Genomic DNA, 16,241 nt, shown 5'->3' with positions numbered 1-16,241 from the left:
TTTACCTCCAGTTTATCAGTATTCACAGTGACATTTCACTACAGAAGAACCATTTCAATTAAGTTGATGCTGTTTTTCTAATTGGACAATGTTACCATGATGTCGTTGGTAACTGAATACATATTACATGGCAGATTAGTTAATTTAATGCCTTTTCAGAATTTTTAAGGATCCATGGGAACCCTGATGTAATCCGTTACTACCGAGCCCTGAAACAATCCACATTACACAATTCTTTGTTTCCATTTTCTTTTATTTGATATTGTGTTGAAGAATCTTCCCATTTTTGGGTCAGTGTCTGGTCTGACCATCTGAGATAGAAAATAGATGTTTACACCGTTAAGTTCATTTCAAACAATTTGATCTGTCTTTACAGAAAACATCTTTAACAAAACACAGCATCCGTGAAAAGATAAATCCAGTAAGATGGGAGGAATACACCAGTGGCTGTGCCAACAAAAAAACTACACTTCTCTAGGCTAATTCCAAAATATCGTACAGACAGAAATCCCTGCTTTTAATAGAAAATAAAAATGCAGATGTGCAGAGTTTTCTCAGCGTTAACATGGGACAAGTCTGTGAGGAGGATTTAATCGCTGTCGTCGTCGTTGTTGGAGGCTTCGCGTTCAGAGCCGTTGTCAGAGCGGCGTGGGGAGCCCTCGTTGTCTGACCCCACCTCAGATCCCCTGTCTGATCCCCGGTCGGACGCTGCGACAGGGGAACCAGGCCGGGACTCATCGTCGGATCCTGACTGACTCCTCTTGCTCTCATTGTCCGACTGCTCAGAGTCGGACTGCCGCTGCACCCTCCTCTTCTTCACTGGACGGTAGCTGCCTGACTCATCGTCCTCAGAGCCCGCAGAGCGTCGCGGGCTGCCTGCCTCGCTGCCGGAGCGCCGAGGGCTGCCGGCCTCACTGCCAGAGCGGTTCCTACCTCCATCGGACTCACTGTCAGACGCAATACGCTTCCTGTGGTCGCCCTCGTCATCAGATCCTGAGCCACTGTCTCTTTGATGTCTGTATGGGAGAAAGTGAGCTTATCAATTTTCTGTTGTTTCAGTGTAAATTCTCAAATACAAGTTCACGCTCTTACCTGTCTTCAGCTATTTTCAGGCCATCCTCGTCTGAAGAGGACTCAGAGGAGGAGATGATAGCCTTAGACTTGATCTTTCCTTTCAGAGACGGAGGCAGACGCTCAGGCTGCGGCTACAAACAATAAAAAGATGTTAAACATATAAATAAATTTGTCCAAAAAGAAACTAATATCAGAAGGATTTCAAGAACATAAATCACAATAAAAGAACAAATCAAAGAAAACTCAAAGGACCTTTTCAATCCTCTTGCGCTCTTTTTGTTTACGCTGCTTCTTGGGTCGTGATCCTCCTTCTTCGTCATCACTGTCATCTCCTCTAGTGGGTCTGTAATGAAACACAGAAATCTACTGTGAGTATCTTATATGCCATGTTCAGCAGTCCAAATGAACGCGAGTGTAGCAGACTCACTTCCTTCTCTTCTTGCGTGGCTTCTTCTCTCCATCCTCATTCTCCTCCTGCTCGCTGCCACTGCCGGGCCTCCTCTTCTTCTTCTTCTTCAGTGGCAGGTCCTCGTCAGAGTCATCGTTGACAAACTCATCCATGTCGCCGCCTTTCTTGCGCTTAGAGACAAAAAACACAACAACTTTGTCATCCAGGCTTCATACAGTGCAACTCAGGGTGCTTTCAGACCTAGAGTTGTCTTGCTTTGGTCCAAATCAGGGACTCATTTTGTTACAAAGTTGCATAATTGCCTAGAGTTGGTTCGTGTTCTCACGGCAGCATTTACAAGCAGACCAGATCAAATGTCTTGCGTGAGAAAGCTGCTCTTGATTGGTCAGAACTTCCATGAGGGAAAAATCCAGGAAGTAAACAAAACGTTGAAGAAGAGTACACTTGCAAGATAAATGTGACACTTTCTAATGTCACAATGGAGGGACAACTACACAGGTTGATTGTAGCGCTGGTCATCATGGACTATATTGCTGTCATTGTTCATTTTAGTCAAACCATACAGTTTGAAAACGAGGCGCGGCTCCAACTAGAAAACAATCTTTTGATGCATTGGATGTGCTGAATGTGCATATTAAGGCAGTACAGGAGGAGGCGCACATTAATAATCCTCCAGGACTGTAACATGCTCATGTTTAACCCAAACAATGTGTCATGTGACTACAGTTGGTTCAGATCCAGGTCGGAACACGTTCTCACCACAAACGAACCACACCAGAGTTCATTTGTAACCGGACCGAGACCACCTCTTCAAGGTCTTGGTCCGGTTGTTTTGGTGCGCACCCGAGTGTGATTGCTGTGTTCACACCTGCCCAGACAAATGGCACTTAGGGGGCAAACCAACTGGAGTTCGATTGAACCGAACCAAACAGGGCAGTTGTGAAAGCACCCTTATCCAGCTGTGGAGTTTGTTATCAGTGCTAACACTCACACGTCCTCCACCACTCTTCTTCTTTTCTTTGGCCATTTCCTTTGATCCCTCTGCGAAGGTGAGCAGGTTCTTGGTCTTCTCCACGTAGAGAGCTCTCTGCTCCAGGAGCTTCTTCTGCTCCTCTGCCTCTCTGTTCCGCTTTTCCTCCTGACAAGATTTAAGGGTGACAAGCAAACCAGTTAATAGTCAGGGCTTTATTGTGGCTCAAAATGCAATGCAAAAAAAAAAAGAAAGAAACCTAGTCATGGTCTGTTCCTACCAAAACCTTCTCTGGTTTCCTGGTGGTAGCACCATAAGTACCTGTTCTTTTAACATCTGCTGACGCAGCAGGTCTCTCTCCTGCTCCTGTTTGGCCCGAAGCTCTTTCTCCTCCTCATCCTGCTTTCTGGCTCTCGCCACGTGGTACTGAGCCTGACTCAGAAGGTCAGAGCACTGCCTGCAATCCCACAACACACACACCAACGTATAAGGCTTAAATTTTTTTTTTTTTTTTTTTATTTAATAATTGTAAAGCTTAAAGGCAGACCGATTTTCCTAATTACAAAAAAATATGTATTGAGTAATCCCTCTCAATTACCACTAATGGCCCACCAAAAGTATGTGGCTGTGTATTTATCTGCCCACTGCCTGTATTTTCTTATTTTATATCCCTCATTTTGCCTTTAAAAAAATACACACATACAATTAAAAGCCAATATGGGTGGAATATTTGACATCAGATGAATTTAAAAACTCCAGTATAAATATTATAACATCAGAACACAGGCAGTTTCAGTATTTTACCTGATCCTTAAAAACAAATAAAAAACAGCATGTTTCTAAATCGTGACGAGAATAAATTCACACTGACCTGGCCTCAGAGGCGGCAAGAGCAAGGTCAAACCTCATCTTGTCTCCAGACTTGCTGAGGTAGCTGAAATACCTGTGTGAGGAAGAGGAGGAGGAGGAAATAAAATTGCAGGATTAAGCCCTGGACTGCCCGAGGATCAGACTGGGAGGAGGAGGTATAAATTAAGTCTAATACCTGTGAGCCAGTTCAAGCTCTTTCACAGCGCTGAGCACAGCCTTCAGGTTGCTCTTCTCATCTTTCAGCACGAGAGTGGCGAGTCTCTGAAGCACCAGGGCCACGTTAAACATCAGCACTGTGTCGCTGGGCGCCACGTGACGGGCCTTGATTGAAAACACATCAGAAGGACGAAGTTAAACTCCCCTCATATTGTAGCATAAAATAAAAGCCTGTCAGTTTTTTCCTCATGTTACCTTCAGCAGCATCTGCTTGCACTCTTGGAGTTTCCCACATTTGAAGAGCGCCCTCGCGAGGTACAGCAGCACCTCCGTGTTCTGATACTTGTAGAATTTCTTCAGGCAGTTCTCATACTGTGAAGCAGAATAAAATACTCAACTGTACAGACAAAAACACGAACAAAGACAATTACTTTATAGGTAATCACAAGTGAGGCCCTTACCATCTGCACGGCGCTGATGTACTGCTTCTGTTCCACGTAGATGTGAGCCAGGTTCAGCCAGACGTCGCTGATGTCTGCCGTGGCCTCCCTCACCTGCGCAAACACATCACGAGCCTCTCTGAAGTAGCCCTTATGGGCCAGGACGGCACCTGGACACAAAGCCTTGATGTTAAATACTTCACACATATACAGCAGAAGGACTAAAAAGAATAAAAAACATTTAAATTCTACAGACCGATGCCATTGGCAGCGTAGAGGTTTTTGGCGTCATTTCGTAGGACTTGTTTGTATATTGCCAGGGCTCGGTCCTGGTGTCTCTTTTCCTGTCAACACAAAAAAAATACATTTACTCTATTTGGGGATCTATTATATTAGATCTATACATCATAAATCATTACATTGTATGAAACATTATATTAAAACTTCAACTAAACTTGAAGAGAAGACAAGCAGAATCGCTCCATCAGATAAGCAAGATGATAACAGAAATAAACATGTGTCTGCACCTTTTCCCGATCTCTGGTGGGCTGATGCAGCGTCTGCAGCCACACGTTACCCAGAGCCAGCATGGAGTAGGTGTCGTTCTGTGTGGACGGCTGCTTCAGGATACGCTCAAACTTCTTTTGACCCGGCCCCCACTCCTGTTTGGCCAAGTGAAGGTTCCCTATCAGGGACCAGGCATCCGGGTGATCCTGCACCAAACAGAACGAGCATCAGATAATGTTGAAGACATACGGACATCTGATTTTACTGAATTCTGATGTTATAATATTCACACAACACGTGACAGACCTGATTAATCTGCAGGGCCTCTTTGAACCAATCAGAAGCTTCGTAGAAATTTCCTTTGTCACGAGCCATCGCTCCGAGACGCAAATAACCTGTGGACCAAAAATCAAAACAATTCTTCACAATGTACTTTTTTTTCTTCTTGCTCACTTTTTCTATTGTGTAATGTTGCGTGCTTACAGTCCACGTAGTTGGGATGTTCTCTCAGGATGTTTTTGTAGAGTTTCTCAGCTTCGTGGAATTCACACATTGCCTCGTACAGACGGGCCAGATTGTAGGAGGTGGTGACAGAAATGGCGTTGTAGTAATGCTCGTCATGCTCCCCTTCAGCTTTGGCCCGATCCAGAGATGCAAGGAAGTATTTCTGTAGAGGAGAGAAGACAGGATCCATCCTTTAAATACCACTGGTGTTTATGCGAAACATACATTGTCCTGCACACTTCATGATCATTTATAAACTTAAAATACCACAATGAAAGAAACGTGTTAATGTATGTCCAACAAACTGTCAAGTGAACGTAGCTGTTTAAGGGTGTTATGTTTATATAAGCTGTGCTGTATACTGATAGCTACCTTGGCCTCTCCCAGGTTGCCCAGTCTGAAGTGAAGAGCCCCCAGGTTGTTGAGGATCTCAGGGGGAACGTCAGCCTGCACCTTCTCCTGCAGGATGCGGGTGGCTGTGCCGTATGCGGACAGCGCTCCCTGAATGTCGGTCTGCTCCAGGATCTGAGCCAGCTCGATCCACGCCTCCACGTCATCTGGATACTGCTCTGTCACCTTCTTTAAATGACCCTAAGGAGCAAAGACAGTGGCATGTCAAGCATCTTAATAAGCCACATTATTAGAACTGTGATTAAATAACCTGTACTGGATACATACTTTGGCTATGTCTCTCTTTTCCTGATCGTCAGATGTTGCATAGAGGGAGCCCAGAATCTTCATAGTCTCGTAGTTGTTGGGGTAGGCCTTTAAGACCTTTTCAAAGCACTGTGCCGCGTTCTCCTTGTCTCTTCGATACACATACATCTGCCCCAGGCCGAAGAAGGGCAACACGAAGGTGGACGAGGCGAACTGAGTGGCCTGGTAGTAATACTGAAACGCTTGGTCGTAGTCCTCCTGAAGAGAAACAGAGAACAGAGACATCAGAGACGTAATGTGAACAAACAGTCAGCTGCCTCAGGATCAGTTAGGATCTTACCTGCACGTGAAACGAGCGAGCTAACTGGTAGCAGCTCTCAGCCTGCATGGCCTCGACTTCTGTGTTATGGAAAGCATGGAGGGCCAGATGCTGCACTTTACTGTAATCCTGATAGAAAACAGAGAACACACAGGTGTAAATAATACAGTGAAATGACACACCGATTTTGATCTGTGTCAACATTTCAACGACAAACCAGACGAGTAAGCACCTTTTTGAAGAAGAAGTGGTTGGCGAGGTGGTTGAGCACCATGGGGTTGCTGGGGTCGATGGTGTAGGCCCGCGACAGGAGCTGAACTCCATTCTTGATGGAATCTGCCTCCTTGTTGTTGAGCTCTAATACCGCCAAACCAACAAGAGCTCCCACACATTTGGAGTTAAGCTCCAGTGCTCGACCAAACGCCAGTCGAGCCTTCTCCAGTTTGTTGAGCTTGACAAAACAGTGGCCCATCCCCAGCCTCACCTCAGCTAGACACAAGAACAAGACAGAAGATAGGTGAGGAATAATCTATGATGCATCTCTTTTTATGAGAACTGCATCTAATGACTATTTTCATTGTTGATTAATCTGTCCAGTATTTTCTCGATTAATCATTTAGCTGTTTGTCTATAAAGTGTAAGAAAATTGTGAAAAATGTCAATCAGTCTTTCTTAAAGCCCAATATGATATCTTCAGATGTCTAGTTTTGTTCACAACTCAAGTATATTCAGTTTACTGTCATAGAGGAGGAAAGAAGCCAAAAAAATATTCACACTAAAGAAGCTGGAATCAGAGAAGTTTGACTTTTTTTCCTTCAAAATTTAATCAGTGATTAATCGATTACTGAATTAGTTGGTCCTTAATTTCATAGTTGACATCTTATCTATTAATTGTTGCAGCTCTAGTAAACAGTAATAATGTCACAGTCATCAGGAGGAGGAAGTGGATACAGGTAATGTGTTTACCTGGGCAGCCGGGGTTTGTACGAAGTGCCTTTTTGTAGTACGCCAGTGCTCCTCTGTAGTCCTTTTTATTGAAGGAGATGCAGGCCTTACCTGTTGAACAACAACCATGTCATTATTTCAGTGAATAAATCACAGTGGTCAGGATTAATCTCTTATCTTCAATTTTTAACTTGCCGAGCAAAGCAGGGATGTTGTTGGTGGACTGATTGAGCACAAAGTGGAACTGAGCGTCAGCCTGGTCCATCTTGTCTCCTTCCAGCAGGCAGAAACAGGCTCGTCCCAACAAATGGTTCTGAGTGAGCAAAGAGCATTATATATTTACTTCTGATGCAAAATTGGTGAGGTCATGACAGTTTTCTTTCATCGTCACTTTATTCTTACCTGATCATACATGATGATCTTGTCTGCCATCGTATAGAGCAGCGTGGCCTGTGTGATGAGCTCTTTCTTGGCATCTTTGTTCTTTTCTTTACGAGCTTGCTGGACATAGTAAGCTGCCAATGTGTCCAGGCAGGTCATCTGGTCCTTCTCGTGGTCTCTGTAGTCGAGGTTTCCATCGATACGTGCTGCCTCTAAAAGCTTGACAAAATCTTCTGTTTTGCCCTGCTTGTAGTACTCCAACTGAAAAAGGCAAAGAGTACACACATTTATTCATGAAGCTAGCATTCTACATCACAGTAATAAATATAACCACTGTCTGTGGTATCGCCACTGACTCACCGCCAAAGCGATCCATATGTGCAGCTGTGTGTGCTCCTGCTTCAAGATACTGATGACCTCGTCTCCTTCTGGCAGCTGGTCAAAGTCAAGCTCGATAACCTGCAAGATATGATTTATTCAAGTTACTAAGCATACCCGTCTGACTCAACTCACACTCCATGCGGCATTAAGCATGTTATGAATGAGGGTTTGGTGATAAAACAATGCAAACTGTGAAACAATATACATTTGTCAACTGTCACCATTTATACAAGGTTACAAGGTTCATTTCAGGACTGCCCCGTTTAGATGTAAGATGTAGCCCCTTCACGCTACACACACATAGAATCTCTATGCAAATATGTAAATTAGAATATATTCAGTTACTTATACAAATCCTTATTTAGATACCTGTGGTGACTATCCCTGTTACATGTCTGGGTATATTAGTCCATTACAAGTGATGTTGAAAATCAATGCTTTAAGGCAGTAACACAAATTTAGCCCATGATAGGGTGGCACGCCAACCATTTTCTAATCCACAATATAAAATAAATGGATTCATACTGGTAATTTTTTGTACTTTGAATGTATAAAAGGTGCCAGAGTGCATAAAAACACATGGAAATAGAGCTTGTTTATCTAAAAATGAAACAAAAAAAGAGCCAAAGGATGATCCAGGGTCTGGGCTATGCCCCAAATGTCCTCAAATCCAAGAAACAGCCCTGTGTACACCTAACCTATGTGAGGCTGCAGCAACTGGATTTGCCTGGTTTATTTATTTTATCTGATAAATGTTATTGTTTGTTTAACTGGCCCTTGGCTTCCTGTCATTATGCAGAAGTGGCCCTTGGGCAAAGCAAGTTGATTATCCCTGCTTTATAACAATACTGGATTTTCCAAAGCTGACATTCCTGTCTTAGTATTTTATTCATTAAGCAGTTTTTTCCATTGATTTTACAGAAAACACACTATATCACACTATATACACTCAGCTGTCAGTTAATTAGGTACACTTGTCTTAAACTATACAGTCTAATACAGCAGCTACTGCAACAAATCCTATCATAACAAAGGTTATTATGATCAGTGTTTGTTACAAGGGTTTTAAAGAGATGCTAATGCAAGTTTAAAGTCATACTGGAGGCTGTGCTGCAATTTAATTGTTTTGTGAGTTACTGAAAAAGTGTTTCCAATATGTTTTATGGGCATTTATCAATATAATAGACCTAATAAACATCTCTGTATAGTTAGTAGCAATGCAACTCAACATCATCACAAACACAACAGTGTGCTGTGTATATATTGACATCACAATATTAAAATATGTACACTGCGACCATTGCATTCACTGCTATTATGAATTAAGATCCAGATGTTTCAACACTTTTGATGTCATCTTAGCTTGATATAAATATATAAAGATGCTTAGAGAGTTAAGATTGTGACAGATGTTGTTGCAGTTTAACGTACCACATCATAGCTATATGACAAAATATGGAAAGTTCTTAAATTAAAATCTCTACATGTTGGACTCAATCACTGGGAGCGAAACTGACAGGAAACATCACAACAACTAACCTCACGTTACTAACTTGCATTAGAGCCTGAACCTGACAATAATAATGTTTGCTGACTTTTATTAAGTTACTTCTGTATTTAGTGCTTCAAACACTACTGGTGTTTACGTTTCGGGTCGATTTACAGACATGTAAATACCTCACGCTGACATTACCGTACGTTAAGTACTCCGCTAAGGAACATTAGCTAATGCTAGCTAGAGTTAGCATGAGCGGCTAGCAGCACAGCGAGGTTCACTTCGTCAAACAAATACAATAAATCAAATTTACATATTAGGCGACTTTTACCTCATCTGTGTCCCGTAGAGGGATCTCGATAGAGCCCCGAGACATCTTGGCCGAGGAAAAATCCACCCCGAGTTAGATTAATAATAAAAAATAAAAAAAATCTCCGGTCCGTTGTCTGTTTGTAGCTACTCCATACGGACGGTGCAACGGAAATAGTGTCCGGGTAGGTTGATGGGGATCCTGAAAAGTGTTCCGCCTAGAGGTGAACGCACGATGTTCTTTGATGGAAACACGGTTAAAATTGTAAGTAAAAGTACTAACACAAGAAACATTTCGATGACAATATACATTAAGCGTATCCTGGGACAATTTAGGTTGGTTTGCTGTTAGTCGGACGGGATTCGGTATCAATTTTGATCACAAACTCAACAGGTAGCTAAAAGAAATGAGACAATATTGTAAGAAACAATAGTTTCAGTAGCACTAGCAGTATTTTTAATGGAGTGTGAGTTATATCCTTTGCCACACACTGATTTACAAGGGAAATGCATGTTTAAAATGTGTCAGAAAGGCTTGGCAGACTGCATTTGATATGTTAAACTGGTGAATTTCAATTGAAATCCATTAACTGCATCATTGTCAGAGACCTCAGCAGGGCAGCACGTTGGCAGGAGAGGGGTGAGGTGAGGAGGAGGAGGTGGAGGAGGAGGATGGAGTGGGAGAGGGGGCTGTGAGGGGATGTCAGCTGGTTTTGATGTGAAGCAGGGAAAACAAGCATATGGGTATCTTGAAGTCTTCTTGTGCTTAAATCACAGTGAGTCAAAGAAGGACGAGAAAATTAATTTTGAAAATGAAAATTTGACATTTGACAATCTTGTTTTGTTTTCCAGAGGAACTGTCCCAGACTGAGAAGTAAGAATTTATTTTTATGACTTGTGTATCTTTATAGAGTAATATTTGATGACTATGTTACTGTAAGACAAAAGAAGTACTGCTCAGTCCTAATGTACACACAATTTAATAGAACACTGCCATCTCTGTATATTTAACACATACAAAATGAATTTTTTGGTTTAGCTGTTTTGTGCTCTTCCTTAAAAACATGCTATTATTTTAACACAATATTACCATCATTATTATAGACAAGAGCTAATAAACGTCACATTTTTCTACCTAATTGTAGAATGACAATTGGAAAATATGTGATATGTGACCCTTTGATTAGATCCCACTGCACACATGTAAGGATTAAGCAGTCAGATTTGGAGAGGAGGTATAAAATGTAATGGTTATTAATTGATTTTTATGTGTGGTTCAATTTTTAGCTGTATTTCTACTTTGATTTTTGGCCTTTAGATGAAATAAATGGAGATAAAGATGTATTTCATGTTTATTAGAATATAAGGCCATGTAGGAGCGTGACAGCAGAGGTTCAGGAGGAACACACACAATGTCTGACAGCAATGACAGTAAGTGTTACAGTTACTTTGTTCCTTTATAAAAGTATCAAACAGATATTTACAGTGTATCATCTTTCTTTACATCAACTTCTGCTCCTCTCTGCATGTTCAGTGTGGGAGTCAGCTGGCAGTGGGACAAGGGATGTGCTCGAGGACAGTAAAGACACAAGCGGATTCTCTGAACATGAACTCCTGGACATCATGTATAATGCATGTAACACCTCCAGCACAGGTACTCAGCCCTATGATTGATGATTGATTTTACCACAAATATACTGAAATAATCACATGATCTGTGAGAAACTGTCTCGCTCGTCCTCAGGGGAAGTGTTGGCCTCCACCATCGTGCAGTACCTGCAGACCATGACGGCTCAGAGTTCGGGGCAGGACAGACTGACTGCCCTGCGACGGCTGCTCGACCCGGATTGTCAGGACCCTCATGTGAGCAGAGAGATTTTCCACTCCACCATGAGAGAGTGGATCGCACAGTGCAGCCAGGACAGGTGAAGCAAGACTGCAGGAGGGAAACTGATTACCCTTAATCTGGCATGAAGTGTGTAGCTACATTAAAGAAGTACTTAAGTGTTATATTCAATGCTTCTAAAGTTGATTTAGCAAACACCTTTATATTAAGTGGCTGCCTTTACACTGCTTAAAGGTAGTCGGCTAAATGTATTCCGCTGTGCTCAAATATCTGCAGTCTTGAATGGCTAAAAAGCATCTGGAGTGTCACATTTTTATTTTATAACAATCATATTAAATTACAAAATGTGGTGTGAAATGCAGTCAACCAGTACATCTCTTAAAGAGCAGGACTTTTTCATCATTCTGGGGAATAAAAGAAGCCATGGTCATGTTCTTTTCAGCTGGATGTCAGTGTGCAATATGGATATCCAACCATCAAGTCTGTATTTGATATCCATGTCACTTGGTGACACGGCACAGTGTTAACATTGTCACCTCACTGCAAGAGGGTTTCTGGTTCAAACCCAGGGTGGGGAGTTCAGGATTTGCATCTTCTCCCTATGTCAATGTGGGTTGTGCCTGGATACTCTAGCTTCCTTCCACAGTCCAAAGACATGCAGGTTAATTGGTGACTGTCCTCAACGAGTGCATGTCTCAAGCCCATTACAGATGGAAGGTTCCAGACGTAAAAGCAGATTCACTGAGGTGATATGCCAAACAAGAGTGAATCTGTGGTTGGCTTTTATTTTTATTTTTGCTGGCGAGCATGTTCACAAACAATCCCCGGAAATCCTGCATAGTATACCTTTAATGTTTCTTTCATTACTGCTTTTCAGGCAGCAACAAGGTAAATTATTCCTAGAAATGAAAGAAGGGATGATGACCTGCAAGAAACTCATTTACTTAGATTTAATTAAATTCAATAAAACTATTGTTTTTAATGTTTATTTTCATTGTTCACAAACACAGTGGGTTATTTCCATTTAAATCATTCTGTTTCCAGTGAGTGTATGGTTGATTTATTTATCAGCTTTTTCTATGAGTTGTTGGAACTAACCCACTGACTCTTTCTGTGTTTTAGCTCTGATGTTGACGACAGTCATGTATCTTGCCCTGACTCTTCTAAAGTGCCTGTAAATGGTAGGCTGTGACTATTTTACTCAGACTTCAGACAAAAGTCTAAATCACATCAGACTCATGGATTCACTAAACCACATTTCCTTTCAGGGCTGGATTTCTCAGCTTCACAAAGCAAAGCTGCCTCTTCAGAGAGCCACCAGTGTTCCTGGTCAGTCATTTCACCCCTTTAATCACTGCATGTGTTTACCGTCTCTAATCAATGTGTTTTAATACTTACACACCACTAACTGTTTGTTTGGCTCCAGTGATGGAAAAGACCTGTTAGGCACAGTGGCTGAACTGAAGCACGCTCACCGCAAGCTGAGTGAGCAGAACAGCAGCCTGCTGAGGACGGTGGCTCAGTGTGAGGACATAAACCTGCAGCTCACTCTGGAGGTCACAGAGCTGCGAGCAAAGCTGGCGAGGTGAAGGGTTAACCAGTTTCTTCCTTATTGATCATCCAGTCACTGTACGTAGGATTATACTGTAACTAAGGATTATCTTATTTTAACTCACAGTCCTCATAAAAGCACATCATTGTCATCATTAAATTCATTATTTCCTGTGTCACTTCAGAGTAAACGTCCAACACAAAATATAACTTGTAATCTGTAAGAAAATAAAACACATTTAATATTTAAAAAGGAGCAGAGTTCAGGGAGTATAAAAGTCAACATCATACATCACAGTAAGCAACCAACTTCAATACAGCCTGATTCAGATCACATACAAGTGACACGTCTGTATCACATCACCTCACACACATCTTTTACCTGCCAGTAGCTGCAGATAATGAGAACGTCATCAGAGTTAGAAGCTTGAATTGTAAAAGTGAAAAGGTATGTTTGTAAGTTGTTGATGGAAATTGAGATTGACTATAAGAAACATGTTTAAGAAGGAGTAAACTAATAAGTGTTTATTTGACCTGAGGGAAGCATGAGACCAATTTGCTTAATTTGCAGTCAAACAGGGGCCGCTAGCTGAAGCCAGCAGAATAATTTAAAAATCAGTCAGATTAGCATTTTCTACTATGTGAACAATTTGTAGCACAGCAAACTCCCAAATAAACAGAGATCAGCGTCTCTGCCTGGCCATCACATAATATTAATATAATAATAGTTGTGTTTATATAGCACCTTCAAAAACCAGAGTTTACACAGTTCTTTGACAGACAAAACAAAAGCAGAATCAGGATATTCAGAAGGCAATATAGCAATAGAGAGCCAGACAGTCCAACAAAACATGAGTAAGACAAAACTAAGGGAAAGTTGGGATAAAGTTAAAACGAAGACAAAAAATGCAAAATGCAAGACACAAAATGTCAGAATACAAATAGAAAGAACAAAAGTAGTGAAAGCAAAAAAGAAAAGAAATAGTAATAATTGCAAGTTTATAAATACGATTTAAAAGAAGTCACTGATTCGGTAAGCCTGATCTCCTCATTCAGGTCATTCCAAAGCCACAGGGCCCTGATGGCAGGGGCTTCCTGCAAGAGGCAGGACTATATGTGTTTGGAAGGTTATTATTTGTACCTGGAGTTTATAGAACTCAAACGTTAAATTTCAAGTCAAGCAAATTTTAATTCTATAGCATGTTTAAAACAACATGAGCTGACCAAAATACTCTCCAAACATGCATAAAACATGTCAACTGAGCAGACAAGGAAAGCATGCATTATATGCAGATGTGATGTGATAGGACAGTTTGTTCCACAGACAGGGGCCCACGACTGAGATCCAATCCATGAAGTGCTTTGTAGACAAATAATAAAGTCTTAAAATGAACTCTGAAACTGAAACGGACCTTTAAGATCTGCATTCAAGTGATTGAGTCATTTATTATATTTTATGTTATTTGGTTTATTTTATTCTACCTTCATTGGTGACATTCATTCATTCATGGAGTGATTCATGAATCTTTCAAACAACAGCTGTCTCTCACATGATTCCTACAATATAGAGAGAGTTTCTTTATTAAAGCATACTGCACTATAGCCCCTCAGGTAGTGTGGCTCAAGCCTCACTCTTCCATGATTTGAGATTACAGTGCTAACGGATTAAAATCTCTGATCTTACTCATGTTTTTTGGCCGTGGGTAGAGGTGAATAAAACAATAAGTTCTGATGTTTCTGTGGTGTGTGCAGCGCTCAGCGGTCAGCAGTGAGAGCCAGATCTCTGACAGAAGAACTGGAGGAGACCCGTCGGGCGTTTAAAGAGGCTCAGGAGAGAGCCAGCCGCACCCAGACCAGCTGCACCAAACTGGTACACCACACGCTGACTGTCCTCCCAGTGAAGCCATACTCTGAGATCAATGTATATTTTATGGCACCTATTTGCATGTAAACCTTTTTTTTTGTCTTTAGAGTAATGAGGTTGAATGCCTGAAGGTTCACATTAGGAGGCTTGAAGATAAGGTAATGTAGATCTTATATTTAAGTCCAAATGTGTGAACTTTCCCTCAGAAAACTAACTTGTGTTTTTTTTCTTTGTGTGGACACAGAATGAAAAACTCACCTTTGAAAGGACGTGCTCTGAAGATAGCATCAACAAACTGAGAAAAGTAAACGCTGAGTTGAGGGTAGGGACAGATCAATAAAACACTCTTGTGTTTGTCTCTGCGTTATGATGTTTGAACAGAGAGTTAAACATCTGAACGTTTACAGGCCGGTCTCGAGGAAACCCTGGTTATGTTGACGCTGAGAGACAGAGAAATCACAAAGGTTGGTCTATCTGTGTATTTTCATCAGAAAAAAATGTCAATCCTTTCTTATATGTCTCTTAACTTTACTTACATGTTCCTGTATAGAAAGACATTCTTATGGATAAGATGAAGAACTCTCATGTGGAGAATCACAACATGATTGAGGTACGTTTTTGACACAGAGAAGAGACAACACTTTGAATTTGAAAGAAGTTTTATTGAGTAAGTATTTCACTGCTGGAAAGACAGTGTTTGCATAAGAATTGGCTGTCTATGTAGTAAAAAGATGCAGATACGTTTGAAATTGGTGCTACATGACCAGAGAAAATCGAGGAAAGGGGCAGTGGCATTTGCTTTTGCTGAAGAGGTAGAAAACCTACAACTACCAGGACCAATATCCTGCTGGTGGATGACATAATGTGAGCTTGGACGTTTTTGAACAGGAAACAATTTGACGGCCAGCTGGTAACAAACAATTTTGAATTACGGTTTAACAGTTAGTTAAAATATGTTTCTGAAAACATTTTAGGTGAGAAAATAGCATTGCAGTCACAGAATCTTGTTTCATACTTTATCAGCATCGTTTGATATCTTCAGCCTCTGTTTTTCCAATACAGGAAACAGTATGGCACTGACTTTCTGTTCTCAAATTCTCATATTATAGGCAAACAGTGCATTAAAATATGTATCTGAAGACATTGTAGGTGATAGATAGGCAGTACTGTAACATAATCTTGGCTTATATTTGATCAGCGCTGCCTAGTTATACCATTTGATGAGGGTTTGGTCTGTGTTTAAGAGAAAGAGGCAAGAGGGGTGGGTCTGTCTCTTTATCTGCCTCTATAGTCTTTGTATCCACGGTGGCAGGCAAATGAAAATGCGGGAGCACAATCTGTAGTTTGAGCAACAGCCAGAGATGAGCAGGGAGATCTAGATGTTGGTAAGATGGGGGAAAGTTAACCACATTGTTATGATACAGAGCTGGATGAAATTCGGCACAGTATCCCCTTAAGTGGATCTTACTTGACTTCTCATAATATAGAGTTATGCAGGTACTTTACATCATGTAAAATCATGAAAACAAACAAATTCTAAATGTGATGTGATGCAAACATTAA

The 16,241-nt window shown here is 41.3% G+C and overlaps 2 protein-coding genes across 2 annotated transcripts; one reads left to right on the top strand and one right to left on the bottom strand.

Annotated features, from left to right (window-relative positions):
• Positions 1-235: 235 nt before the first annotated feature.
• ctr9 (CTR9 component of Paf1/RNA polymerase II complex) lies at positions 236-9,600 on the bottom strand. The gene is made up of 23 exons (XM_033630947.2): positions 9,440-9,600; positions 7,593-7,691; positions 7,254-7,493; positions 7,047-7,164; positions 6,873-6,962; positions 6,139-6,395; positions 5,928-6,035; positions 5,609-5,845; positions 5,303-5,521; positions 4,910-5,093; positions 4,733-4,821; positions 4,447-4,632; positions 4,176-4,263; positions 3,941-4,089; positions 3,735-3,851; positions 3,499-3,644; positions 3,325-3,396; positions 2,775-2,910; positions 2,475-2,621; positions 1,502-1,653; positions 1,327-1,417; positions 1,093-1,205; positions 236-1,016 (listed from the first exon to the last, which is right to left on the bottom strand). Exons 1-23 carry the CDS (start codon positions 9,482-9,484, stop codon positions 590-592), a joined length of 3,510 nt encoding a protein of 1,169 aa, XP_033486838.1. The 5' UTR covers positions 9,485-9,600; the 3' UTR covers positions 236-589.
• Positions 9,601-10,195: 595 nt separating this feature from the next.
• LOC144458932 (inositol 1,4,5-triphosphate receptor associated 2-like) lies at positions 10,196-15,300 on the top strand. Its single transcript, XM_078162782.1, has 12 exons — positions 10,196-10,291; positions 10,777-10,848; positions 10,952-11,071; positions 11,162-11,342; positions 12,386-12,444; positions 12,532-12,592; positions 12,690-12,848; positions 14,567-14,684; positions 14,786-14,836; positions 14,923-15,000; positions 15,086-15,142; positions 15,229-15,300. The coding sequence occupies exons 2-12, from the start codon at positions 10,830-10,832 to the stop codon at positions 15,298-15,300; spliced, it is 975 nt and encodes a 324-aa protein (XP_078018908.1). The 5' UTR covers positions 10,196-10,291; positions 10,777-10,829.
• The last annotated feature ends 941 nt before the right edge of the window (positions 15,301-16,241 follow it).

Source organism: Epinephelus lanceolatus, chromosome 2, assembly GCF_041903045.1.
Source record: "Epinephelus lanceolatus isolate andai-2023 chromosome 2, ASM4190304v1, whole genome shotgun sequence".
Lineage (NCBI taxonomy): Eukaryota > Metazoa > Chordata > Actinopteri > Perciformes > Serranidae > Epinephelus > Epinephelus lanceolatus.
Note: the sequence above shows the minus strand (reverse complement) of the source record. Positions and strands in the feature narration are given on the sequence as shown.

Bases quoted from the DNA above. Each gene is read 5' to 3' on its own strand.
- ctr9 (XM_033630947.2), bottom strand. From the start codon at position 9,484: ATGTCTCGGGGCTCTATCGAGATCCCTCTACGGGACACAGATGAG. The intron at 6,396-6,872 runs GTAAACACATTA...TCTTGTGTCTAG, and splicing joins TACAAACCCCGGCTGCCCAG to CTGAGGTGAGGCTGGGGATG. The intron at 1,017-1,092 runs GTAAGAGCGTGA...TCTCCCATACAG, and splicing joins CTGAAAATAGCTGAAGACAG to ACATCAAAGAGACAGTGGCT.
- LOC144458932 (XM_078162782.1), top strand. The intron at 12,445-12,531 runs GTAGGCTGTGAC...ATTTCCTTTCAG, and splicing joins TTCTAAAGTGCCTGTAAATG to GGCTGGATTTCTCAGCTTCA. The intron at 14,685-14,785 runs GTACACCACACG...TTTTGTCTTTAG, and splicing joins AGACCAGCTGCACCAAACTG to AGTAATGAGGTTGAATGCCT.